This window comes from Crotalus tigris, unplaced genomic scaffold (assembly GCF_016545835.1).
Source record: "Crotalus tigris isolate CLP2741 ecotype Arizona unplaced genomic scaffold, ASM1654583v1 scf7180000018525.42219311030:4301911, whole genome shotgun sequence".
In the NCBI taxonomy this organism is placed as follows: domain Eukaryota; kingdom Metazoa; phylum Chordata; class Lepidosauria; order Squamata; family Viperidae; genus Crotalus; species Crotalus tigris.
Genome location: NW_024097057.1, coordinates 105,103 through 132,260, shown reverse-complemented (window position 1 = coordinate 132,260; position 27,158 = coordinate 105,103). Strand labels below are relative to the sequence as shown.

Here is a 27,158-nt window from a genome sequence, read left to right as displayed (position 1 = left end):
TTTATTTATCCCAATAAAGGAGAATATTTAGCTCAGGGTTGAAATGAGGGGTCCTTGGTGCTCTCTGAGCTTGCTTGTTTTCTTGCAGACGTTTCATTACCCAACTAGGTAACGTCATCAGTGCTACAAGGGAGAGAGAGCGGGAGGGAAGGAAGGAAGGAAGGAAGGAAGGAAGGAAGGAAGGAAGGAAGGAAGGAAGGAAGGAAGGAAGGAAGGAAGGAAGGAAGGAAGGAAGGAAGGACGGACTGTGGAGTCCTTGGTGCTCTCTGAGCTTGCTTGTTTTCTTGCAGACATTTCATTATCCAGTTAGGTAACATCTTTAGTGCTAGAATGGAGTGGAATTTAGGGAGGGAGGGAGGGAGGGAGAGAGGGAGGGAGGAAGGAAGGAAGGAAGGAAGGAAGGAAGGAAGGAAGGAAGGAAGGAAGGAAGGAAGGAAGGAAGGTAGGTCTGTGGGGTCCTTGGGGTTCTCTGAATGTGGTGGTTTTCTTGCAGACGTTTCATTACCCAGCTAGGTAACATCATCAGTAGTAGAAGAGAGGGAGGGATGGAAGGAGGGAAGGAAGGAGGGAGGGAGGGAGGGAGGAAGGAAGGAAGGAAGGAAGGAAGGAAGGAAGGAAGGAAGGAAGGAAGGAAGGAAGGAAGGAAGGAAGGAAGGAAGGAAGGATGGATTGTGGAATCCTTGGTGCTCTCTGAGCTTGCTTGTTTTCTTGCAGATGTTTCATTACCCAACTAGGTAACGTCATCAGTGCTAGAAGGGAGAGAGGGCGGGAGGGAGGGAAGGAAGGAAGGAAGGAAGGAAGGAAGGAAGGAAGGAAGGAAGGAAGGAAGGAAGGAAGGAAGGAAGGACAATGGGGTCCTGGATGCTCTCTGAGCTTGCTTGTTTTCTTGCAGACGTTTCATTCAGTGCTAGTCAGGAGTGCTGTTTGCTGTCAGTTTATATTCTGGTTTCTTGCCTGTCTGGGTGGGGGTGGGGGGGTCTTAGGGATTCTTTGGTTTGAGCTCTGTGGCCGTTTCTTGACTGGGGTCTCGCTTGCTTGATTTCTGATCTGATCTTGGAGTTAATCTATGCTGATCTGAGTGCCGATTACTGTTATACAGATCAGAGGTCACCAACCTTTCTCGATTGGCGGACGGGAGGGAAAGGAGGGGGAAGCATTTTACACGTGACGCAAACAGGGCAGGGCTAGTGCCCGCTTGATACTCACTAGCCCTGCCCCATTCTTGCACAGAGCCCCCTCTATATAGGCTATGCAGAAGACTAGCCCCAAAGCGAAAAAGACCCCAGCACCTTCCACCAGCAATCAGCACTCCGATCAGCATAAATTAATTCCAAGGTCAACTTCAGACCAACAATCAAGCAAGTGAGACCCCGATCAAGAAACTGCCACAGAGCCCAACCAAAAAATCCCTAAGACCCTCACCCACCCAAACATACAGGCAAGACACCAGAATATAAACTGACAGCAAACAACACTCCTGACTAGGAATGATATTGTTACCTAGCTGGGTAATAAAATGCCTGCAAGAAAACCAGCAAGCTCAGAGAGCACCCAGGACCCCATAGTCCGTCCTTCCTTCCTTCCTTCCTTCCTTCCTTCCTTCCTTCCTTCCTTCCTCCCTCCCTCCCTCCCTCCCTCCCTCCCTCCTCTCCATAAATTCCACTTCCTTCTAGCACTGATGATGTTACCTAGCTGGGTAATGAAACGTCTGCAAGAAAACCAGCAAGCTCAGAGAGCACCCAGGACCCCATAGTCCTTCCTTCCTTCCTTCCTTCCTTCCTTCCTTCCTTCCTTCCTTCCTTCCTTCCTTCCTCCCTCCCTCCCTCCCTCCCTCCTCTCCATAAATTCCACTTCCTTCTAGCAACACCAACAGTCATGTGTATGTATTTATTTCATTTTATTAAAAGTATCTTATACATGAATGTAAAAAGAATGTATGTTAACATCTGATAAATATCACGATATATGTATGGGGGAGAGTTTGGAAAAATAAAAAATTAATTTAAAAAAGGATCCCTTATTTATCCAACTGATATGGACCCTCCACATTAACGTGTGACCCTGGGCAGAAAACAGAGTGAAATAAAAACAGTAACACGACAAAGGTTAAAATACGAAGTAGCTGAGAACATGAATCCGTCAAATCAATAAGGCCGTCGCAAAGCAGGTCTCGGCACCCTCTGCAATCCTCAGCTACTTTTCCCCTCACCTGTATAGCGAATGCTCTTGCCAAACATGGCGGTCCACAGGTAAGGGATGGTGCTGATTTCTGTCCCATAGGCCAGCATGTTCAGTGCTGCTATGCGCCCTGGGATGTAACAGAGAAGCAATGTAATACAGAATGTAACAGAGAAGTCAACCAAGCCTATGAATGAGAGTCTTTGGAGCACATCAAAACTGTGTTTGTTCGTTATTTGAATGGGTATATGTCAGTATGCTCAACCTCGGCAATTTTAAGATGGGTGGACTTCAATTCCCAGAATTCCCCAGCCAGCCAAGGTTGAGAAATACTGATGTAAGCCCTTTGAGGTTGGCTAGGTCAACAAACCGACAATGTGATCATTGGCTCTTGCAAACCGCATGCAACAAATCCATCCTCCGAGACAAGAACAGCGCAGGGACTCCAGCAGTGCTTTTTATTGTGGTAGGGTAGACAAACAGCACTTGGGGAGCCTGTCCAACTATCTCCCTGTCCCATACACAAAACCGTAGCCATCTGGCGTGTCTTTCTCCTGTTTTCCTGCTCCTCAAGACTAAGTCATCTTCTGTTTAGATTGGATGCTGCCAATAATTAATGGAGTGTTTTAAATTGCTAGGATGACTTTTCTCTATGACAACAAAGATGTGATAAGGCATGATAAGTAATTGGAGAAAATTTGAATTTTGTCTGATGAATCTGAATGAATTAAGGTTTAATATTATTTTGTTATTTTAAAGAGATGGATTGATTCTGGGATTACATATGTATAGGGCTGATTAATATTTTATTGTTAGTAGGATAACTATTGTGTAGTGGAAGAAGAAATAAATGAGATTGGTGATAAAATGAGGAATGTGAGAGATGAAGAATTAGAATTGATCATTTGCTGTTTTAAACTTCGACCATGGTAGTAAATGGATAAAGTTATAAAAGAGGTTTAGTAGTAATAGAAATTTAAAATAGAAATGGAATATTTAAATGTATCATGTTAATCAAGGGAAATAGAGAGGGGATAGTGGAGTGGTTCTCAACCTGTGGGTCAGGACCCCATTTGGGGTCGAATGACCATTTCACGGGGGTCGCCAAACCACGCTGTCCGCCATCTTTTTCCCTTTTCCCTAGCTGTCCTACTCCCTCTTATTGGTGGCCACACCCACTTGGGGGTCACCACAACATGGGGAACTGTATTATGGGGTCACGGCATTAGAAAGGTTGAGAACCACTGGGATAGTGAAATGTATTGAGTTGACTTGTTAATATATTTCTTTACTTTTGAATGTTGGACCACCCAACCACCATGGTGGGTCCTGAGTACTTTTTCTTAAGAATCTAAAAAAACCAATAAAATGTGTTTTTTTAAAAAAAGACTAACTCATCTTTTCTGAAAGTAAGTCCTCCCTTAAAGAGCTCACTCCTGCCTTCCTTGTCGCCTGGACCAGCTCTAGACTTCTTCACAAATGCAAAGTCCTAGACTAAGGTAGGAAAAATCTAAAGGTGTGCACCTAATATGGGAGGAACTTTAGAGGACAGCGGGACATGGGGAAAGGTCTCTAGGTATCCTCTAGTGGATCCCGAATTTGAACCTGAGCCAGCAGCGTCCTGCAGCTGCAAACAAGACGAGTGCAATCCTAAGCTGCACCAAGCTACAAGGAAAAGTTGAACAGGTGGTTGTAATGGCAGCTTTGCCTTTTTTAACACTCACCCTGTTCTGCTGTTGCTGGAGATGGATGTGCTCTCCATGTGCCGCTAAAGCATCTGCCCTGAGCTAGGAGGAGTGAACAGGCTTGAAAACTAGAGCAGAAGGGAGGTTTATTTATAGGGAAGATAAGATTGGGATAGAATAGAATAGAATAGAATAGAATAGAATAGAATAGAATAGAATAGAATAGAATAGAATAGAATAGAATGGAATGGAATGGAATGGAATGGAATGGAATGGAATAGACGAAGAATAGAATAGAATAGAATAGAATAGAATAGAATAGAATAGAATAGAATAGAATAGAATAGAATAGAATAGAATAGACAGATAATTAGAATAGAATAGAATGGAATGGAATGGAATGGAATAGACAGAGAATAAATAGAATAGAATAGAATAGAATAGAATAGAATAGAATAGAATAGAATAGAATAGAATAGAATAGAATAGAATAGAATAGAATAGAATAGAATAGAACAGAATCTTGGAGGTCTTCTAGTCCAGCCCCCTGCTCAAGCAGGAGACCCTATACCATTTCAGACAAGGGGCTGTCCAGTCTCTTCTTAAAAACCTCCAGTGTTGAAGCAACCACCACTTCTGGAGGGAAGCTCTTCCACTGGTTAATTGTCCTCACTGTTAGGAAGCTTCTCCTTAACTCCAGGTTGCTTCTCTCCTTGATTAGTTTCCATCCATTGTTTCTTGTCCCGCCCTCTGGTCCTTTGGAGAATAGTTTGACCCCCTCCTCCTTGTGGCAGCCTCTCAAATACTGGAGTACTGCTATTATGCCCCCCCCCCCCAATCCTTCTTTTCTCTAGACTGGCCATTCCCAAATCCTGCAACCGTTCTTCATACGTTTTATTCTCCAGGCCTTTAATCATCTTAGTTGGTCTACTTTGCATTTTTCCCAGAGTCTCAAGATCTTTTTTGTAATGTGGTGACCAAAACTGGATGTAATATTCCAGATGTGGCCTTACTAAGGCTTTATAAAGCGGTAATAATACCTCGCGTGATCTTGATTCTATGCCTCTGTTTTATACAACCCAGGATCGTATTAGCTTTTTTGGCTGCTGCCGCACACAGCTGGCTCATGGTCAAGGGATCGTCCACTAGGACTCCAAGGTCCCTCTCGCAGTTGCTGTTTTTGAGCCAGGCTTCACCCAATCTGTACTTATACCTTTGGTTTTTCTACTTAAGTGTAAAATCTTGCTTTTCTCCATATTAAATTTAATTTTGTTGGATAGGGCAGAACTGACCACTAGAAGGAGAATCAGAGAGGCTGTTCTAGGCCTGGGAAGGGACGGAAGAAGAGGCCCTGCAAGAGCAGACAGGTGACTGAGATGGAGGGGACGCAGAATCACCCCCCCTCTCTACCCTACTGCTCCTTGTGGTCAGAAGCGGGGAAGAACCAGCATCATCGGATCTGGGCCTCTGCTTCACCTGATATCTTGACCTCATGAAAACCAGACAGGCTGCACCATTTGCTAAGGACTTCCCAGGACTGCCAAGGGGGCACTGGAGGCTTTTCGTCCAAGACAGAAGGCCACAGCAATACCCACCGTGCATGTGGGCCATCTGCCAGTGTGGAACGTTGGTCTTCTTGTGGTTTCTCAGTGCCAAAGGAAAAGTGACTGCGTCGCCCGCAGCGAAAACTCCTGGAACGTTGGTCTGCATCATCTGGAAGGGAGAGAACAGCTCTGTTTGGGGGGGAGGCCTTGCAGGGGGGGGGCATGGAATGATCCATTGCAAGGAAGAAAGGGGGAGGAGATAGGAGGAAAGAAGGAGAGAGGGAAGAATAGAACAGAACAGAACAGAATAGAATAGAATAGAATAGAATAGAATTATGGGATAGAATAGAATAGGAACGGAACGGAATGTAACGGAACAGAATAAAAAATAAATAAAATAAAATAAAATAATAAAATAAAATAATATAATATAAAATAAAATAATAAAATAAAATAATATAATATAAAATAATAAAATAAAATAAAATAAAAATAATAAAATATAAAATAAATAAAATAAAAAATAATATAATATAATATAATATAATATAATATAATAAATAAAATAAAATAAAAAATAAAATAATAAAATATAAAATAAATAAAATAAAAAATAAAAAATAAAATAAAATAATAAAATATAAAATAATAAATAAAATAAAATAATAAAATATAAAATAATAAATAAAATAAAATAATAAAATATAATAATAAAATAAAATAAAAATAAAATAATAAAATATAAAATAAATAAAATAAAAATAAAATAATAAAATATAAAATAATAAATAAAATAAAATAAAAAATGAAATAAAATAAAATAATAAAATATAAAATAATAAATAAAATAAAATATAAAATAAAATATAAAATAATAAAATAAAAATAAAATAAAATAAAATAATAAACTAAAATAAAATAATAAAATATAAATATAAAATATAAAATAAAATATGAAATAAAATAAAATAATAAAATATCCAGTGTTTAACCAGCCACTTCAACCCCCAGCTCCTCCCTCTTCGGCCTGCTGGGCTGCGTCTACCTTGTTCACCACGATGTACCCTTTGGAGTCCAGATGAACACCGCTCTGCTTCAGAAAGCCGGTGGCTGGCGTGGCTCCTGCACCAAAGAGAAGAGGGGCATTAACAGTGGGAGGGACTCTTGGCCCCCAGCCCCATTCATCTGAACCACAGAAAAGACCATTTCCAAGTGCCAATTACCCTTGACAACGCCATCTGCTTCATAAATCAGACAAGGATAGACTGTCCATATAAACTGGAAATAATACAATTGTAAGTCCCAATTACTAATTGGTGCTTTGTTGTAAGTTTTTTCCCCCGCTTCCCTCCTCCTTCTATTTCCCTTCCAAGTTACAATTTTTAGCTCGTCACTATCTTTAGGTGGTGGTTGTTCTTTGGTGGCCTGTAGCATGTTCTGGCTTTTTGGTGGGAAAGCGAATTAAAATGCTTTAAATGAACAAAATAAAAGCATCCTTGAGCTTATGCTGATGCTGCTTCGCTGCCAAAGTCCTGCACACTTTGGGTTCCCCGTCAGGCCATCACTTCCTTCTCATACTCTCTCATGGCTTCAGTGGATCCCGGTTTCCATCACATCAAATAATTATCTCATGCAAGGATGTCTCTGTCATAGATAAAACTTTACTTTCTCACTTTTTCTCTTTTCCACAAACACACGTTTTTCAGACAACAGGTGGGTATTTCATGTAGACTTCTTGGCATCATGTAGACTTCTTTGCCTCTTTTCATCTCTGGTCTCTTTGTCTCGTTTATTGCCTCAGTTTTTGTGAACCAGCCGGTGCCAAATATAATCTCTCTTCTCACTCTCCTCACTGAGTCCTGTGACTTACTTCAGGGACAATTTTCTGGGCAACCATACAGAAGTATTTTGCCATCGTCTCCCTTCCAGCTCAGTCACAGTCCTAGAATCTCCAGATGGTCCCCCATCCAAAAATCTTGTTGCTGTTAATTGTGAAGTCATGTCCAACCCATCACGACCCCATGGACCACGTTCCTCCAGGCCTTCCTGTCCTCTACCATCTTCTGGAGTCCATTTAAGTTCACGCCTCCTGCTTCAGGGACTCCATCCAACCACCTCATTCTCTGTCGTCCCCTTCTTCTCTTGCCCTCCATCTTTCCCAGCATCAGGCTCTTCTCCAGTGAGTCCTTCCTTCTGATTAGGTGGCCAAAGTACTTGAGTTTCAACTTCAGGATCTGGCCTTTTAAAGAGCAGTCGGGGTTGATCTCCTCCAGGACTGACCGGTTGGATCGCCTTGCAGTCCAGGGGACTCGCAGGAGTCTTCTCCAGCACCAGAGTTCAAAGGCCTCCATTCTTTGGCGCTCAGCCTTTCTTTACGGTTCAAGTTTCACAGCCATACATTGCAACTGGGAAAACCACAGCCTGGACTATACGCACTTTTGTTGGCAGGGTGATGTCTCTGCTTTTTAGTATGCTGTCTAAATTTGCCATAGCTTTCCTCCCCAGGAGCAAGTGTCTTTTAATTTCTTGGCATCCTCATCTGCGGTGATCTTGGAGCCCAGGAAGATAAAATCTGTCACTACCTCCATTTCTTCCCCATCTATTTGCCAGGAATTGAGAGGGCCGGATGCCATGATCTTGGTTTTCTTAATGTTGAGTTTCAAGCCAATTTTTGCACTCTCCTTCTTCACCCGCATCAAGAGGCTCTTTAGTTCCTCTTCACTTTCTGCCATTAAAGTGGTATCATCTGCATACCTTAGGTTGTTGATATTTCTCCCAGCAATCTTAATTCCAATTTTTGATTCCAACTTTTTGTCAAACACAGCAACTCTCAGCTATGTACTGCCCCCTGGTGGACAGACAGAGCTGTATGATTAAAATAGGGGCTGTCATTGTGGGGAGGGTCAAGGAAGGCTCTCCAAAACACAGGAGCAGTCAGGGACATCCCCAGGGGGTTATCCAAAAGGTCAAGATGGCCAAGTACAACTGACCAAAGCATGTGACACATGGAGAGAGTGAACTTTGATTGTGCAGTCCTGGTGCCATCTTCACCTTGGTTGCCCTCAGACCTGATGTAGGCCACCTTGGCCCTTTTATGACTGGTGGACCAACTCCCAGAATTTCTGAGCTGGCCATGCTGAGGGGAAAGGGAGAGGTTTCCAAGCTGAGCCATGCTGGCTCAGGGATTCTGGGAGTTGAAGTCCACAAGTCATGAGGGGGCCATGGTTCCTCCATGCTGGCTCAGGAATTCTGGGAGTTGAAGTCCACGAGTCATAAAAGGGCAACGGTTGCCTATCCCTGGCCTAGGGAGACCAGACATTGAAAAAGAAATGGGAGGAACTTGCACTTCATGCCAATTTCCCCACTGGCTTTGCTTGTGAATAGACTCTAATTACTCACAGCTCTGACTGTCTTACTGACAGTCAATGCTGTCCCTTTTGCCAGCTTCCCTTTTGCACCCGCGTTAGTCTATACCAGGGGTAGGCAACCTGGGCTCTTTTATGACTGGTGGACTTCAACTGCCAGAATGCCTGAGCCAGCCATGCTGGGGGGAAAAGGGAGAGGTTTCCAAGCTGAGCCATGCTGGCTCAGGGATTCTGGGAGTTGAAGTCCACAAGCCATGAGGGGGCCATAGTTCCTCCATGCTGGCTCAGGAATTCTGGGAATTGAAGTCCACAAGTCATAAAAGGGCTAAGATTGAAAACCTCTGATTTAAATATTTAGATATTTTTCCCTCACGGTCACATGATCAAAATTCAGGCATTTGGGCAGGGGTAGGCAACCTTGGCTCTTTTATGTCTCGTGGGCTTCAACTCCCAGAATTCCTCAGCCAGCCATGCTGAGGGGAAAGGGAAAGCTATGCTGGCTCAGGAATTCTGGGATTTGAAGTCCACGAGTCATAAAAGAGCCAAGGTTGCCTACCCCTGCCCCAGGCCATGCCCCCAAATCTCTCCAGCAACTTACCTACGCCGATCACACAGACATCTGACCGAAGAACCTTGCCGCTCTTCAGCACCACCTCCTTTAGCTTTGGGGAAAGATAAAATGCAGCCAATTAAAAACAAAAACAAATTGATTTGTTTGAGACACTCCTGAAGCCAGAAAAACAAGGCGCTGCTGGGTGGGAGAGTCGTCCCACCCCTTCTTGGGTGGATGGATGTGGCTGGGCTGTTTCCAACAGAGATCCTGTTTGAAAGATCCTGGCCACCTTCTAAGCTCCGGGCAATTGAAAACAGAATAAGGAAGCCCGTCCAGTAGCCTCCCCTCCCCTTCCTTTCCCTCCCCTTCCCTCCTCCACCCCTGCCCAGGTCCAAGGAAGTCACCCGTGGTCTTGTGAAGTGCCTCCACCACGGTGGCCTTCCTCACTCTGTGCAGGGGCAGAATCCTAAGCTCTCAAAATGAGTCCAGTATTGGAGGATATTGGCTGCAGGGCCTGTGGCTGATGGGGATGGCAGTCAAGTCATGTCCGGACGGAGGGGGCAAGGTTGGGGAAGTGCTAGAAGACCGTTGGCAAAGATGGGAAGGGCCCCATTCTCTTCTCGACATTCGTATTTTCCCCAAAGACACAGGAGGTGGCAGAGATGATGAACCGGGTATCCTGTCTACAGAGCTGGCCTCCCCAGCAGAAATGCAGGTGTCCTGCCTTTTTCACTTGGCTACTTGTTCCAAAGCTTGCAAAAAGACTGGCCTCCCCCCCCCCCTTGGCTTGCCTCATCCAACCAGAGGCTCAATGGAGGGTCTTGAGGGGCCCCAAAGCCTCGCTAAAGCTGGAAGGGACCTTGGGGGTCTACTAGTCCAACCCCCTGCTCAAGCAAGAGACCCTACACCAGGGCTAGGCCACCTTGGCTCTTTTATGACTCATGGACTTCAACTCCCAGAATTCCTGAGCCAGCCACGCTGAGGGGAAAGGAGAGGTTTCCAAGCTGAGCCATGCTGGCTCAGAAATTCTGGGAGTTGAAGTCCATGAGTCATAAAGCGACCTAGGCCTAAGCCCGAGGTAGGCAACCTTGGCTCTTTTATGACTGGTGGACTTCAGCTCCCAGAATTCCTGAGCCAGCCATGCTGAGAGGAAAGGGAGAGGTTTCCAAGCTGAGCCATGCTGGCTCAGGAATTCTGGGAGTTGAAGTCCACCAGTCATCAAGGGAGCCATAGTTCCCCCATGCTGGCTCAGGAATTCTGGGAGTTGGAGTCCATGAGTCAGAAAAGAGCCAAGGTGGCCTACCCCTGCCCTACACCATTTCAGACAGGTGGCCGTCCAGTCTCTTCTTAAAAGCCTCCCGTGATGGAGCGCCCACGATTTCTGGAGGCAAGCGGTTCCACCGGTTAATTGTCCTCATTGTTAGGAACTTTCTCCTTAATCTCTCCTTGATTAGTTTCCATCCATCCGGCTCTACCTTGCCCTCTTGTTCCCGCAGTTCCGACACTTCAGTCTGCATGTAGAACTTCACTCGGTTGTTTTCAAACATCTGTCCGAGGGGAGAGGAGGGGGAGAGCAGGTTGAAAAACATTCCCAATAAGGCTCGCCCCTCCCCAAAGGCCCCCTCCGGGCTGCCTTGCCTTCATGAGGGCTCGGCCAACCTTTCCCCCAAAGGATCTCTTGAAAGGGGTTTCTTCCAGCTCCACCACCGAGACCGAGTGAGCCTTCTCCGAAAGGTAGGCGGCCACCTCCATCCCTGCAAAACGGCAGAGGGAGCAGGAATATTAGGAAGGTTCCGTCAGAAAGACCCACGACAAGTGGGGGGGTCCTACAGATTGGTGCAGCGCAAAGGCAGAAGAGCCGTGTGCTAGTCAGAGTATTAAGGTGACCAACTCTTTTACAACTAGAAGGAGGACACAAATAAATTGAAGGAAAAAAAGTGAGTCTAATGCGTGCGTGTGTGCCCTGTCGTGTTTCGGTAAGAAGTAAGCAAAGCTACTTGCGTGACGCGCACTCTTGCGCGCGGCGCACTCTCTCAAAACAATTCTCCTGTGCGGAGAGCATGTGTCTCATAATCGCGTCTCGCCGCACTGTACCGAGCCTTGACGAATCGTCAGGTCAAATACAAATACATCACATCACACGCAACGGATCAGATCGGCATCGATCGAATACAGAGATTTACAGATTTGTCTTCAAATATCGAAAAGGAGGACATGTAGGAGGACAAAACTTACAAAAGAAGGACTGTCCTCCCTAAAGGAGGACGGTTGGTCACCTTAAGAGTATATAACAGTACTGCAGGCCACTTTAGCTGACTGTGTTCAGCAGGTCAGCGGTTCAAATCTCACCGGCTCAAGGTTGACTCAGCCTTCTATCCTTCCGGGGTAGGTAAAATGAGGACCCAGATTGTTGGGGGCAATGTAAATATATATATACATTGCTTACTGGTGTACACCGCTTAGAGAGTGCTTGCACTTAAAGTGGTATATAAGTCTCATAAATAAATAAATAAATAAATAAATAACTATCTTAGGAATTAAGAACTGCCCCGTTAAGGGATAGCCTTCGGGGTAACACAGTTTATGTTACCTGGCCATATCTGTGTTCGGACTGGCCACTGGGAGGGACTTTTCTTTAATTACCGGACTTCCTGGCTACGTGCCAGTCAGCAAAGTCTCTATGAAGTCCAGCCATGACATCTGTTGGCTTCGTTAGTATGGAACAGTGATGGTGAACCTTTTAGAGACCGAGTGCCCAAACTGCAACCCAAAACCCACTTATGCATCATCAAGTGCCGGGTGGGTGTGACCCATTGGGTGGGTGTGGCCCGTTAGCTGGGTCTGGCCCATTGGGTGGGCGTGGCTGCGGTGGTAACGGCAAACTGGGTGGGACTAAAAAGTTCAATCAATCAATTCCAATTCTGCAAGATCATTTTTTTTCCCGCGAGAAGTTGAAATTGACTGATTGATTGAACCTTTTTTTTTTTTTGCATACGGCGGCGGAGACCTAAAGCGAAAAGGTTTTATAAAACCCAGCTGAAGGCCTAGGTCTGGGGCGACGGTGCACATGCCCACAGAGAGGCCTCTTTGTGCCACCTGTGGCTTGCGTGCCATAGGTTCACCGCCACGGGCCTATTCTAAGTAAACAAGCAGAACAGAGAAAGGCAATATCCCCTGACATTTCTATTGATCTTATTTATTGATCAATAATCTACTGGCTATCCCTTATTGATTTAAGGCGTTTACATAGCTGCCCATCTTATAACAAACTCTGGGTGGCTCCCGATCACGACGGTGCACGGGCCCACAGAGAGGGCTCTGAGTGCCGCCTCTGGCACCCGTGCCATAGGTTTACCACCACTGGTATAGAAGAAGCTATTCTGTTTTTACCTATGTGATGGGTCCAGATTATGACATGTATTTCAGAAGAATCTCTACAGTAACTGTAAGTTAATGTCTTGAGGATGCCTGATGAATTAAAGTAATTTGCATGAAACCCTTTCGTGGAGTTAATCTGCCTGTATCAAGTAATAGCTAGCAGCCGCCTCCTTGCTTGATACAGAACAACCCGTCTGCTGAAACAGGTCAAATTGGGCGAAACGAGGAAAAAAACAATTGACGGGGAAACCCCCCACATCTCTATCTTGGGGCCAGAGTTTAATTTTCAAGAAATATTGGGCCGATGTTCACACATTGTACTAAACCATCAATCTTGGTTTGTACAATAAATTACAAGCAGCAGGATTTGCTTTGCATGCTAAGCCGTAGACCCTAGGTAGTAAACCACGACCGTTGGTTCCTACTGCGTACTAAGCTCAGAGTAAAGAAACCACATTACGAATCGGCTCAGCTTCCGAAGCCGTTGATGCAGCCTTTTGCTCACCAAGGAAAGAGGCTCCCACCACGACGGCGTTTTTGCCAGTGGCCACTTTGACCACCCGGTTGGCATCCTCCACGGTCCGGATGGTGAAGACGTTCTCCACTTCCTTGCCTTTGCAGCTGAGCGTTTTGGGTCTGGAAGGAGAGATTGGAGAGTCAGGGCAAGGAATCCTCTAAAGATCAAACAAGGGCAAGTGAGACTACCAGGGAGAAAGTCTCCTTAGTCGTGGTCCACAGTTTTCCCAGTGGCAATGTATGGATGTGAAAGTTGGACCATAAGAAAGGCTGAGCGCCAAAGAATGGAGGCCTTTGAACTCTGGTGCTGGAGAAGACTCCTGCGAGTCCCTTGGACTGCAAGGCGATCCAACCGGTCAGTCCTGGAGGAGATCAACCCTGACTGCTCTTTAGAAGACCAGATCCTGAAGTTGAAACTCAAGTACTTTGGCCACCTAATGAGAAGGAAGGACTCACTGGAGAAGAGCCTGATGCTGGGAAAGATGGAGGGCAAGAGAAGAAAGGAAATAACAGAGAATGAGGTGGCTGGATGGAGTCTCTGAAGCAGGAGGCGTGAGCTTCAATGGACTCCAGAAGATGTAGAGGACAGGAAGGCCTGGAGGAACGTTGTCCATGGGGTTGCGATGGGTCGGACATGACTTCGCAATTAACAACAACAACAACAGAATCCTGGCTACCTCATTTGAGCAAAAGGCATCCCTAAGAAAGGGAACTGCAGCTCCTGACTTTTATCATGTTCATCCTTCTTATTATTAGGTATGTTTGCCGCCTTGAGTTGCTTATGAAAATAATAAAAGTGTGATAAAGAAAATCTAAAATGAATAAATAAAATAGTTCAGTCTCCTCCTGTTTTTTGGCCAGCATACACAGCTCTCCTCCTATGTGGTCTAAAATGGATTAGGGTTAACCATGGTTTTTAAAAATGTGTAAAACTCTAGAGAACACCTGGAAAGGAAAAAAAAGCAGACCCAGGAAACTACAGACCACTCAGCCTAACATCAATACCTGGGAAGATCCTGGAAAAGATTATCAAAAAAACAGATCTGCGAACATCTAGAAACAAATAAAGTTATAACTAGTAGTCAGCACGGGTTTGTTAAAATGCCAAACCAATCTTATTTCGTTCTTTGACAAAGTGACTAACTTAGATCAGCGAAATGCTGTGGACATAGTATATTTAGACTTCATCAAGGCATTTGACAAAGTAGACCACAACCTTTCCTTGGTAGGCTAGAAAAATGTGGAATAGACAACATAACCATCAGATGGATTTGTAACTGGATGACAAACTGTACTCAATGAGTAGTCCTCAATGAGTAGTACTACATCTACATGGAGAGAAGTAAGCGGTGGGGTACCACAAGGTTCTGTCTTAGGCCCAGGACTCTTCAATATCTTCATTAATGAATTACATGAGGGAATACAAGGGGAACTCATCAAATATGCAGATGACATTAAGCTGACAGGAATAGCCAACACCCCTGAAGACAAGCTCAGGATCCAAAAAGATCTTGACAAACTTGGATAATGGGCCGTGCCCCAAAAAATGAGTTTTAATGTGGAGAAAAGCAAAGTTTTACATTTAAGCAGGAAAAAGCAAAGATATAAGTACAGATTAGGTGAAATCTGACTCAAAAACAGTAACTGTGAGAAGGACCTTGGAGTTCTAGTGGATGATAACTTAAATATGAATCAGCAGTATGTGGCAGCAGCCAAAAAAGCTAATAAAATCCTGAGTTGTATAAACAGAGGCATAGAATCAAAATCACATATATGTATATCACACCTGGAACACTGCAACCAGTTTTGTTCACCACACTATAAAAAAGATGTTGAGAGTTTGGAAAGAGTTCAGAGAAAAGCAACTAAGATGATCAAAGGCCTGGAGACTAAAACATATGAAGAACAGCTGCAAGATTTGGATTTGGCTAGTCTAGAGAAAAGAAGAAATAGGGATGACATGATAGCAGTATTTGAGGGGCTGCCACAAAGAAGAGGGGGTCAACTTACTCTTCAAAGCACCAGAGGAAACAATGGATGGAAACTAATCAAGGAGAGAAGCAACCTGAACCCTGCTTGCACACTTCCTAACAATGAGAACAATCAAGCAGTGGAACAGCTTTGCCTCCAGAAATCGTGGGCGCTCCATCACTGGAGGTTTTTAAGAAGAGTCTAGAGTCTAGACAGTCACTTGTCTGAAATGGCATAGGATCTCCTGCTCAAGCAGGAGAAGACCTCCAAGGTCCCTTCCAGATTCTATTCTATTCTATTCTATTCCATTCCATTCCATTCCCTATCCTATCTATCCTGATTATTCTATTCTATTCTATCCTTATTATTCTATTCTATTCTATTCTATTCTATTCTATTCTATTCTATTCTATTCCATTCCATTCCATTCCATTCCATTCCATTCTATTCCATTCCATTCCCTATCCTATCCTATCCTATCCTATCCTTATTATTCTATTCTATTCTATTCTATTCTATTCTATTCTATTCTATTCTATTCTATTCTATTCTATTCTATTCTATTCCATTCCATTCCATTTGCTATCCTGCATACTTAAAGATTCCATTTTCTATCCTGCATACTTAAAGGTTCCAGACTAATTCCCCATTTGACTCCTCCCCCTGGCTCAGCCAGTCTTTCTCCGACACATTTGGGGCTCAAATGTGCCTGAAAAACAAGACCCCAACATTTGGTGCAAAACCTCCTGGGCCCACGTACGTGTTTCCCGTTGCCAGCAGCAGCTTGTTATACTCCATCTTAAACCCATCCTTGAAAATAGCGGTCTTGTTCTTGACGTCCACAGCCACCACCTGAAACAAGATGGATGGGACATTAACGGTAATTTCTTCACTGTTGTTTTTTTTTCTCCATCAGAGCAACACCCAAACAGACAGAGTCCACTCTGGGGACAGGATTCAGGGAGTCAATTGCACCCATCCTGCACCATTTTAGGAGATGAAACCAAGCCTCCACTGGTCCAGCTTTAGTAGAGCAGCTCCCCAAAGGGTGGGTTAAACCAAACCATCTCTGGAGGAATAACAAAGGCCATTTTTGAGTCCACATGGCACATGGACTCTCCCTTCCCACATCCCACAAAGAGAGCCAGGCCCATTTTGAAGCTCCCTTCCCCCCCCCCCCCAGAAACCAACCTCACCTGCATTTCGGTCAGGACTTCAATGTCGTTTGTGCGGAAGAATTCTTTAGGACGCAGAGCAATCTGGTCAGCATGGGAATCCATTGACTGAAAGCAGAAGTCAGTTTTGTTCTTAGATACTCCTTAAAAGCCTTCCAGATGTGTGCCAGGCTGGCCAGGTGTTCACGTACACCTGAAGGGTTTCACTAAGGAGGTATAATAGTCTATGACGGGGGTCTTCAAACGTGGCTCTTTTATGACTTGTGGATTTCAACTCCCAGAATTCCTCAGCCAGGCACGGTGCCTGGCTGAGGAATTCTGGGAGTTGAAGTCCACAAGTCATAAAAGGGCCAAGTTGGAAGACCCCTGGTCTATGAGAATGGCCTTGGGAGACAAGAGAAGAGGGAACAGCCAGATAAAAGGGCTGAGAAGATCTCTACAGACCCCTCACATCGCAGACATAATCTATTTTTCAATCTCTCCCCTCAGGACGCCACTATAGGGCATTACATGCCAAAACAACCAGACCCAAAGGTAGCTTTCTCCCCCGTGCCATCACTCTGCTGAACAGTGAATTCCCACAGCATTGTCTCATTTCTCATTTTTTCTCATTTTTCCTGCTATCTTCAACGGTTGGAAACTGATCAAAGAGAGAAGCAACCTGGAATTAAGGAGAAACTTCCTAACAGTGAGGACAATTAGCCAGTGGAGCAGCTTGCCTCCAGAAGTTATAGGTGCCCCATCACTGGAGGCTTTTAAGAGGCTCGACAATCACCTGTCTGAGATGGTATAGGGTCTCCTGCTTGGGTGGGGGGCTGGACTAGAAGACCTCCAAGGTCCCAAGCTCTATTCTATTCTATTCTATTCTATTCTATTCTATTCTATTCTATTCTATAATCTGTCTACTCTACTCTACTCTATTCGATTCTATTCTATTCTATAATCTGTCTATTCTACTCTACTCTACTCTACTCTACTCTACTCTACTCTACTCTACTCTACTCTATTCTATTCTATTCTATTCTATTCTATTCTATAATCTGCCTATTCTACTCTACTCTACTCTACTCTACTCTACTCTACTCTACTCTATTCTATTCTATTCTATTCTATTCTATTCTATATTTCCTATTCTATTCTATTCTATTCTACTCTACTCTACTCTACTCTACTCTACTCTACTCTACTCTACTCTACTCTACTCTACTCTATTCTATTCTATTCTATTCTACTCTACTCTACTCTACTCTACTCTACTCTACTCTACTCTATTCTATTCTATTCTATTCTATTCTATTCTATTCTATTCTATTCTATTCTATTCTATTCTATGCAGCTGGACCCCCAGAAGAAATGAGGGCACGGGAAACATCTCAGACGGGACCCTTCCTAGTTTCTTGGACTGTAAAGGTGACGGGGGAGAGATGTGCTTTCAGGCTTGTAAGATTGTTGTGAGGTAGTCCAGGCAAGAAGCACAACCAAAAGTAGCAACTCTAACTTTATTGTAAGGTTCCATTACCAGACTCTGAAAGCACACCTCTCCCCCCTCATCTTTACAGTCCAAGGAACTAGGCAGGGTTTCTTCTGAGACGTTTCCCGTGCCCTCGTTTCTTTTGGGGGTTCAGCTGCCTCTTATCTGGTTGCTGTCTAGTCTGCAGTTCTTCCTCCTGTCTCCCAAGGTCATTCCCACACACCATTGGGAAGACTGCTTGGGGACCCACCTGAGAATCTTCTGTAGTCTTCCCTGGGTCAAGAGTGTCTTATAGAGGGGCAGAACTTTTTCAGCCCAGCACCATTAAGCCAGAACCAAAAAGAGATTTCTTTCAATATATAAGTAACAAGAAAAAAGTCAAGGAAACAGTCGATCCACTAAATGGCAAGGAAGCAACAATAGCAGAGCTGCTTAAATCATTCTTTGCATCAGTCTTCACACCCCCCAAAACTATAGCCCAACCTACCAAAACCTAACTGTAAAAGACAGACCAGAAATAAAAAATAAAATAAGCAAAAAAAAATGGTAAGAGAACACCTATCCAACCTTGATTAATATAAATCACCTGGACCCAACAGATTACATCCCAGAGTCCTGAAGGAGCTGGCAGACGTTATCTCAGAACCCTACTGCACCATATCTTTCAAAAATCCTGGAGTACTGGAGCAGGGGGCTGGACTAGGAGGCTCAGAATCAGCTGATTCTGATTCGTTAAGAGATTGTGGAAGCTTAATTTCGGTCTCTTTTAGGCGAAAGAGCAGAGGTTCCGTATTAACTCTGCCCTTAAATCCAGGATGAAACAAGTTACACGGACATCCGTGAACTGCACGACAAGGAATTCTGTTTCATTCAAAGAGGCTCAACTCTCAGGGCTTGGGGATAGGAAAGAAAATGGGACCGGCCACCCATTGCCCTGGAGAAAGCCTTGGAGAAACTCCTAGGTGGGCACCAACCTTGCTCAGCTTGGGCCTGTCGTAGGGCAAATGTCGATCGATTGTGCACATCACAATCCTGTCTGAGAAGCCCTCTTGACGCAGCGTCTCTGCACACACCAGCCCAGCAGGACCTGCCAGAGGAAGTGACCGTCAGTGGAAGCACCCATGTTTTCGCAGCTGAGAATTCCCCATTAGGGAATTCTCTCCCTCCCTCCCAGAGGCTCCCAGGAAGTGGGGACGGTGCCCTCCAGCCCAGAGGCGTCCATTGGGCTGGACAATGGTTTGATTTGGAGGTTTGATCCAAAAACAGTTCTACCGAATCCCCCGACTGAATGGATTTTTCAGAATAAATGAGAAAATCGATCCGGATAACTGAATCGGGCTTCCACAATGGCGGTGTCCTCGTGGGTTTTCCCACAATTCTCTGAAAATCCAGGCAAAACCAGACTCAGTTTGGACCTCTGAAGGGATGGATGGACATCCCTGATGTCAGAATCCAATTATATTTCATCTCTACTTATCAACTATAGAAAGCCCCATTTCTGCCTTCTCTGGATTCTGCCATACGATGAAGGGAAGGGGGTGAACAAAGGGGCTTTATGGCCCTCACTTCCTTCAGTACACTTCAAAGGGACTGGATGTGGATATCACCAAAAGGACTAACCATAACAATGGGGCTATTACCTTCATGTAGTTCTCTCTGAAGTCTCCACCCAGCTGGCAGTAATGAAAAGGGGGTGGGAGTGTAATGCCTGAGACTGTCGCTGGAAGAAGGGGGTGATTGGGTGGGGCTACTGGGGAACCCCTTAAAACCTTGGATGAGAGAGCTTGGACCCCAAATCCTGTCTAGAACGCCTGCAACCATTTTCTCTTAATAAAGGATGCCCGTTGGAAGAATTATTCCAAGAGTTCTGTCTTCTTAAGATGCCAAGTGGGGTGGGTCCTTACACCTGCTCCTTGAGCCACTTAGTGGAGTCCCCAGGAGGACACCCATCCAAGCAGGGCTTGAAACCCCCCCCCCAGGTTGAAACCTTTCCCCCTTGATTACTTCCTGTCTCCACCAGCCAGTACCTGCCCCAATGATGAGCACGTTGGTGCTGCTGATGCTGTAGTTGCTGAGGGAGATGCATTTGGCCATCACCTTCGTCCGCTTCTGGGCTTGAAGAGCCTGGGGTGTGAGAAGGGGCCAGGTCAACTCAGTCCCGGATGGAAGCAGGCAACCCCCCAATCCCTACGCCTACGGCCAGTTCTCCTCAACTGGGGCCCCATCCAGAAAGGTGGACTTCAGCACCCAGAATTCTCATGCTGGTGGGGGGAATGGAGGACTTGAAGGCACCCAGGATGGGAAAGGCTGTTTTACACACATTCATCCATCCATTCATTCATCCATCCATCCATTCATTCATTTATATTCATTCATTTATATTCATTTTCATGCATCCATCCATCCATTCATTTATATTCATTCATCCATCCATCCATCCATCCATTCATTCATTTATATTCATTTTCATGCATCTATCCATCCATTCATTTATAGTCATCCATCTATCCATTCATTCATTTATATTCATTCATCCATCCATTCATCCATTCATTTATATTCATTCATTCATCCATCCATCCATCCATTTATATTCATTCATCCATCCATCCATCCATCCATTCATTTATATTCATTCATTCATTTATATTCATTCGTTAGTTCATCCATCCATTCATTTATTTATATTCATTCATCCATTCATTCATCCATTCATTTATATTCATTCATCACTCCATCCATCCATTTATATTCATTCATCCATTCATCCATTTATATTCATCCATCCATCCATCCATCCATTCATTCATTTATATTCATTCATTCATCCATCCATCCATTCATTTATATTCATTCATTTATTCATTCGTTAATCCATCCATTCATTTATTTATATTTATCCATCCATTCATTCATCCATTCATTTATATTCATTCATCCATTCATCCATTTATATTCATTCATTCATCTGTCCATCCACCCATCCATCCATCCATCCATTCATTTATATTCATTCATTCATTCATTCATCCATATTCATTCATTCATATTCATATTCATCCATCCATTCATATTCATCCATCCATATTCATTCATTCATATTCATTCATTCATATTCATCCATCCATTGATTCATTTATATTCATTCATTTATCCATTCATTCATTCATTTATATTCATTCATTCAGTTAGTTAGTTGATTTATATGGCTACCCAGGACTCTTTTGTATGACTGTAGGTGGCTTGCAATCAAATAATTAAAATACACAAATGACAAAATAGAAACTAAAAATTAAACGCATAGCACCCGTGCATTCACTAACCAGCTGCCTGCCCAGCCAGGAGATGGGCTCCTTCCAGGCCTTTTGAGGCACAAAGCTCAGGGTTCAAGGCCTTACGAAAGGCCAGCAGGGATGGGGCCAGTTTAATCTTAGAGGGGATGAGGATTCAAAGGGGGGTTAGGCTCTCTAGGTACCCGGAGTATACCCTTCCTGCCAGTTCAATAGGACAGGAAGAAACAAAATGCAGATTAATCCGTGCAGCACCCTAAATCTCCCATGCCGGCTGGAGAATTCTGAGAGTTGAAATCCAAATTTGGAGGCCTCTGATGTAGGGAATGCTAGACAGGTGGGAACACTCTTTCTGCCCGCCATTCCACACTGGCGTTAGACACAGCAAAATTGTGAATTGAACTGAGTGCAAGCTATGGCGACAACACAGCAATTGTGATTAGTAAAACTTGGTTTAGGATTAGCAGATTGTGTGAACCTAGCTCCAACTTCTACCATCAATAGGAAGGAGTTTACTAGTACCCTTTCCATCAAACCAAGGTTAGTCCAAGGCACCAGGGGTCAGGAAATGCCGCTCACAAAAGCTCAGCCTTTTAAGCAAAGGTGTTCATCTGAAAAGGCACCACAAGGAAGAACAGCCTGGTCCTCAAGGGCTCCACTCTAGTGGCCAGCGCAGGCCTGGGTCCCACCAGCCTCCTGGCCTGCAAACTCTCCTGACTCCCCAAGGGAAGCTGCCCTGAAGAATAAATGATGGTTGGGGGGGGGGCCCTACAGCTCACCTGTTTGCTTGCTCGGATGTACACTTTTTCCTTCTCAATTTTCACCTGGAACGAGAAAGAACGTCATCATGTTTCGTGATGCAACTTTCACTCTCATTCAAATAAGTGTTTGATCATTATAATCCCAAACCAGCTGCCCCACTCTGCCCCACTGAAAGACAAGTTTTCTTATGGGGGAAACAATTATCCAGCAGATGGTGGAGAAGGATCCTCAGATCACCTCCAATGTCCCTCCCAGCCCAAGGATTCCAGGTCACAGGGTGACTTTGGCTTCCCTGGAAATCTTCAATGGGGCTAGATCAGGGGTAGGCAACCTTGGCTCTTTCATGACTCGTGGACTTCAACTCCCAGAATTCCTGAGCCAGCCATGCTGAGGGGAAAGGGAGAGGTTTCCAAGCTGAGCCAAGCTGGCTCAGGAATTCTGGGAGTTGAAGTCCACGAGTCATAAAAGAGCCAAGGTTGCCTACCGCTGGTCTAGGAGGCTCACCGCTTAGAACAGGAGGACCTAGGACAGGGGTAGGCAACCTTGGCTCTTTTATGACTCATGGACTTCAACTCCCAGAATTCCTGAGCCAGCCCTGCTGAGGGGAAAGGGAGAGGTTTCCAAGCTGAGCCAAGCTGGCTCAGGAATTCTGGGAGTTGAAGTCCACCAGTCATAAAAGAGCCAAGGTTGCCTACCCCTGGGCTAGATCATCATCTGTCACAGCTGCTCCAGGAGATCCTGCCCAGGTTTGGCTACATGACCTCTATGTTCCGTTCCAACCCTGAGACCAAAGAAATGGCCTCAGAGCAAAGAGTTGGTTGGGTATTTGTGGGACAGCATCAGCTGCTATTGTGTAAGAGCTTTGTGTAAGGCTTCATTATGTCCATGATTGCTGACAAGGAGGCTGTGTGTGTGTGTGTGCACGCACACGTGCGTTTTGTGTAGAGTCTCATCTCCTTTCAGCCCCTCTATAATTCCTCTCCATGACCTGGAGGACTGACAGGGCAGAGCTGGGCTACTGAGGAGGGGCCGAAACTGCCTCCTTTGTGCCCATCCTGACTTCACCCTGGAACCTCAATACACCTGGTCAGGTGTGTGTCAGGGGAAGCCCCTCAAAGATCTTTGATAGTCCCCAGTCCAGGGAATCCAAACCTGTAAGACTTTTCAGGGTTTCTCAATCTCGGACGCTTGACGACGTATGAACTTCAATGCTGCCTGGGGGATTCTGGGAAGTGAAGTCCACATATCTTCAAGTGGCTAAGGTTGAGAAATTTTGGTCTAAGGATTAAAGGGATTAAAGAGACTTGCTGGGATATCTGCCAGGAACCCGGGTCAATACACTGAAGGAGCAATTAGTCTGAAGCCCTGCAAAATGGGGGGGGGGGCTGCTGCATATTCCCAGTGGCACGGATTGAAAGAAGATCACAGGACGTTTTCATCAAAGGACTGTTGTCGTCTGCTGTTAAACTTGCAGTGTTTCTCAACCTTGACAATTTTAAGGCATGTGGACTTCAACTCCCAGAATTCCACAGCCAGCAATGCTGGCTGTGGAATTCTGGGAGTTGAAGTCCACATGCCTTAAAATTGTCAAGGTTGAGAAACACTGTGTTAAAGTGTTAAACTGCGGAGTTCTCTGAATGTATTTTTATGTTGTTTATGATCATGACTTATCACTATTTCTTGTATGTAGACTAAGAGCTTCTGCACCGCAGACTAATTCCTTGTGTGTCCAACCACGTTTGGTCAATAAAAGAATTCTATTCTATTCTCACCTGGAATTTGGGGAGGCTATCCAGCCCTGGGAAGTCTTCAATATCACCAGTGCTGATGTTGAAGCAAGCCCCATGCCACGGGCAACGGACCCGGCCTTTGGACAAGACCCCTGCAGAAGGAGGACCCCAAGAAAGCAACAGCAAAATTAGTCTATGAGGAAAAAAGAGTCCTTTTGCAGTGACCACGGGAAAGATTTAAAAATATGGGGTGACTGAGAAGCAGACAAACCAACATGGGAAGAAACGAAGCCTCAGAATGTCAGAATCGTCTAGTGCAGTGGTTCTCAACCTTTTTAATGCCGCGACCCCCAACTGGTCGTAAGTCGAGGACTACTCAAGCGGTCGTAAATCAAGGACTACTCAACTGGTGCAGCACCGTTTGCAGAATGGGACTTTTGGCGGGCTCAGCAGGGCAGAGACAGCCTGGACAATTCCTATTGGCTTTTGAAAGCCAATAGAATTAGACTCTGTTCAAGAGAGTCTATTCTATTGGCTTTCAAAAGCCAATAGAATAAAAGGGAGTAGCACAGCTAAGGAAAAGGGGGGAAAAAATGGCAGACTGCGTTGTTTGGCGACCCCCGTGAAATGGTCGTTCGACCCCAAATGGGGTCCCGACCCACAGGTTGAGAACCACTGGTCTAGTGTCAGCTGATATTAAGAGTTTACTATTTTCATAGCCTTGCAGAACTTCCCTAAGCCTTTTCCAGGCCAGTCCTGCAGAAACATCTTCTAGGTAACCCCAACTCATGGTCTGGGGGGGGGTGGGGATAAAACATACCTTTCACAAGTGGGGCGCCGTAGTGAGGACACTTATGACCCATGGCATAAAACTCTCCGTTTTCTTTCACCAGCAGAGCCTTCCCACAGCCCAAGTCGACTTCTCGCATCCTAGGGAGAACAAGAAGGAGCGTTGTCATTTGTTAAACGTCTTTTAGACGCCATTCTTGGGGAGCAAAGTAATTTTTTGAGGGACATGCAGAGTTTGCAGGGGGCAGGCCTCCCCTCCCACCTCATTTTGATTAAAGCAGTGTTTCTCAACCTCAACCACTTGAAGACGTGTGGACTTCAACTCCCAGAAGCTTTGCCGGCTGGGGGATTCTGGGAGTTGAAGTCCACACATCTTCAAGTGGCTGAGGTCGAGACATCTTGGATCAGTTTTAAAACCCAAGAAGAAGTCCTGGGCCCACTGACTGTCCATTGTCCAGGTCCTTCACGTGGCAAACAGAGGCCTCCACCACGTCCTTCACGTTCCGGTAGGGGTTGAGGGTGACCGGGTGCTCTTCCAGCTGGTAGTGCCGCGAGGTGCCATTGGCCTTGTAGACGATGGGGCTGGCCTTCCCGTTGGGCGACGTCTCCTCTTTGATGCGCTCCTTCTCCGGCAGCACCACCTCGATCTTCACTTCCACTGCAGGAGCAAGAGAGCGATGATAATCATAATCATAATCTCAATCACAATCACAATCATAGAGTTGGAAGGGACCTTGGAGGTCATCCAGTCCAACCCCCTGCTCAGGCAGGAAACCCTATACCATTTCAGACAAATGGCTGTCCAGTCTCTTCTTAAAAACTTCCAGTGTTGGAGCTTTCACCGCTTCTGGAGGCAGGTTGTTCCACTGGTTAATTGTTCTGACTGTCAGGAAGTTTCTCCTTAGTTCCAAGTTGCTTCTCTCTTTGGTTAGTTTCCCTCCGTTGCTTCTTGTCCTGCCTTCAGGTGCTTTGGAGAATAGCTTGACTCCCTCTTCTTTGGGGCAGCCCCTGAGATACTGGAAGACTGCTATCATGTCCCCTCTCGTCCTTCTCTTCATTAGACTAGACATACCCAATTCCAGCAACTGTTATTTATGTATTTTAGCCTCCAGTCCCCTAATCATCTTTGTTGCTCTTCTCTGCACTCTTTCTAGAGTCTCAACATCTTTTTTACATCATGGTGACCAAAATTGGATTCAGTATTCCAAGTGTGGCCTTACCAAGGCCTTGTAAAGTGGTATTAATCCTTCGCGAACAGAGAAGCATCTCTAATGCCCTGGGTTCGAGCACTTCTTTGGAAGAGTTCCAGCCACCTTCGGCAGAACATAGGCCAGGGGTAGACAACCTTGGCTCTTGTATGACTCAAAGTGGACTTCAACTCCCAGAATTCCTGAGCCAGCCATGCTGAGGGGAAAGGGAGAGGTTTCCAAGCTGAGCCCGGTTGGCTCAGGAATTCTGGGAGTTGAAGTCCACGAGTCATAAAAGAGCCAAGGTCACCTACCCCTGGACTAGGCCATCCTCGACTTATCACCATAATTGAGCCCCAAACTTCCATGGCTAAGCAAGGCAGTTGTAAAGTGAGTTTTGCCCAATTTTACGACCTTTCTTGCCACAGTTTTTAAGTGAATCATTGCAGTTGTTAAGTGAATCTGACTTGCTCCCTACTGACTTTGCGTGTCGGAAGCCGGCTGGGAAGATTGCCAAGGGGCATGATGTGACCCCAGGACTCTACAATGGTCATAAATACAGGCCAGTTGCCGAGGGTCCAAGCTCTGATCAAGTGACTGTAGAGACGCTGCAATGGTCGTAAGCGTGAAAACCAGTCGGAAGTCACTTGTGCTGTTGTAACTTTGAACTGAACTTTAAATGAATGGCTGTAAGTTGAGGACTAGTAGTATTTGGAAACTGTGAAATGGGCAAGAATTCAACAGATGTCTCGATCCACACAAACACACGCAGGATTACGTGCACGCTGTCAGCATCCATAGCTTTGTCACAGATGCCATCACGTCAGAGTTGCCTTCGGTTTCGTTGTTAGGGCAACATCCTGGGGATGTTGTTTAATGTCTAAAGCTGGTTAGTAGTTAGGGTGGAGGCTGCTAGGAATTCCCAGGGTGGCATCTAGGCTGAAAAACTGAAGAGTTAAAAAAAACCGACAGAAAGCAAGAGAGCAATAACCAGCTCTAACTTTATGGAAAATACTGAGAATTTAGAAAGTTTTTAAGGTTCCTAGCCCTTAAGATTGCATCGGAAAGCCTGAAGAGTAATGAACTGGTTAAGAGATCTAGCAGTCAAACATAATCACCGGCACCAACATAATCAACTTCCATTTATTCTCAGCAGCCTTTTTAAAATGTTCTCTGTTCCTGCCGAAGCCTAGATCCTGGTCTCCCACTAGAGGGTTACTTCTAGGATCTCCTGTTATGAAGAATAGAATAGAATAGAGTAGAATAGAGTAGAGTAGAATAGACAAATTGTAGAATAGAATAGAATAGAATAGAATAGAATAGAATGTAGAATAGGAATAGAATAGAATAGAATAGAATAGAATAGAATAGAATAGAATAGAATAGAATAGAATAGAATAGAATAGGGTAGGGTAGGGTAGGGTAGGGTAGGGTAGGGTAGGGTAGGGTAGGGTAGGGTAGGGTAGGGTAGAGTAGAGTAGAGTAGAGTAGAGTAGAGTAGAATACAATACAATACAATACAATACAATACAATAGACAAATTGTAGAATAGAATAGAATAGAA

At 44.9% G+C, this 27,158-nt stretch overlaps 1 protein-coding gene across 3 annotated transcripts in view; it reads right to left on the bottom strand.

The window, feature by feature from the left end:
- Positions 1 to 27,158, bottom strand: part of AIFM3 (apoptosis inducing factor mitochondria associated 3) — a 57,011-nt gene that overhangs the window by 4,009 nt on the left and 25,844 nt on the right. For all 3 annotated transcript variants that reach the window (XM_039353452.1, XM_039353453.1, XM_039353454.1), the window contains 15 exons: positions 24,852 to 25,065; positions 24,439 to 24,548; positions 23,661 to 23,770; positions 21,906 to 21,950; positions 19,864 to 19,960; positions 18,811 to 18,923; positions 16,387 to 16,473; positions 15,951 to 16,042; positions 13,209 to 13,339; positions 10,964 to 11,079; positions 10,801 to 10,872; positions 9,371 to 9,434; positions 6,453 to 6,529; positions 5,459 to 5,576; positions 2,210 to 2,308 (listed from right to left, as the gene is read on the bottom strand). In XM_039353452.1, the coding sequence (XP_039209386.1) occupies positions 2,210 to 2,308; positions 5,459 to 5,576; positions 6,453 to 6,529; positions 9,371 to 9,434; positions 10,801 to 10,872; positions 10,964 to 11,079; positions 13,209 to 13,339; positions 15,951 to 16,042; positions 16,387 to 16,473; positions 18,811 to 18,923; positions 19,864 to 19,960; positions 21,906 to 21,950; positions 23,661 to 23,770; positions 24,439 to 24,548; positions 24,852 to 25,065 (1,545 nt within the window). The remainder of the gene's footprint in view (positions 1 to 2,209; positions 2,309 to 5,458; positions 5,577 to 6,452; positions 6,530 to 9,370; positions 9,435 to 10,800; positions 10,873 to 10,963; positions 11,080 to 13,208; positions 13,340 to 15,950; positions 16,043 to 16,386; positions 16,474 to 18,810; positions 18,924 to 19,863; positions 19,961 to 21,905; positions 21,951 to 23,660; positions 23,771 to 24,438; positions 24,549 to 24,851; positions 25,066 to 27,158) is intronic.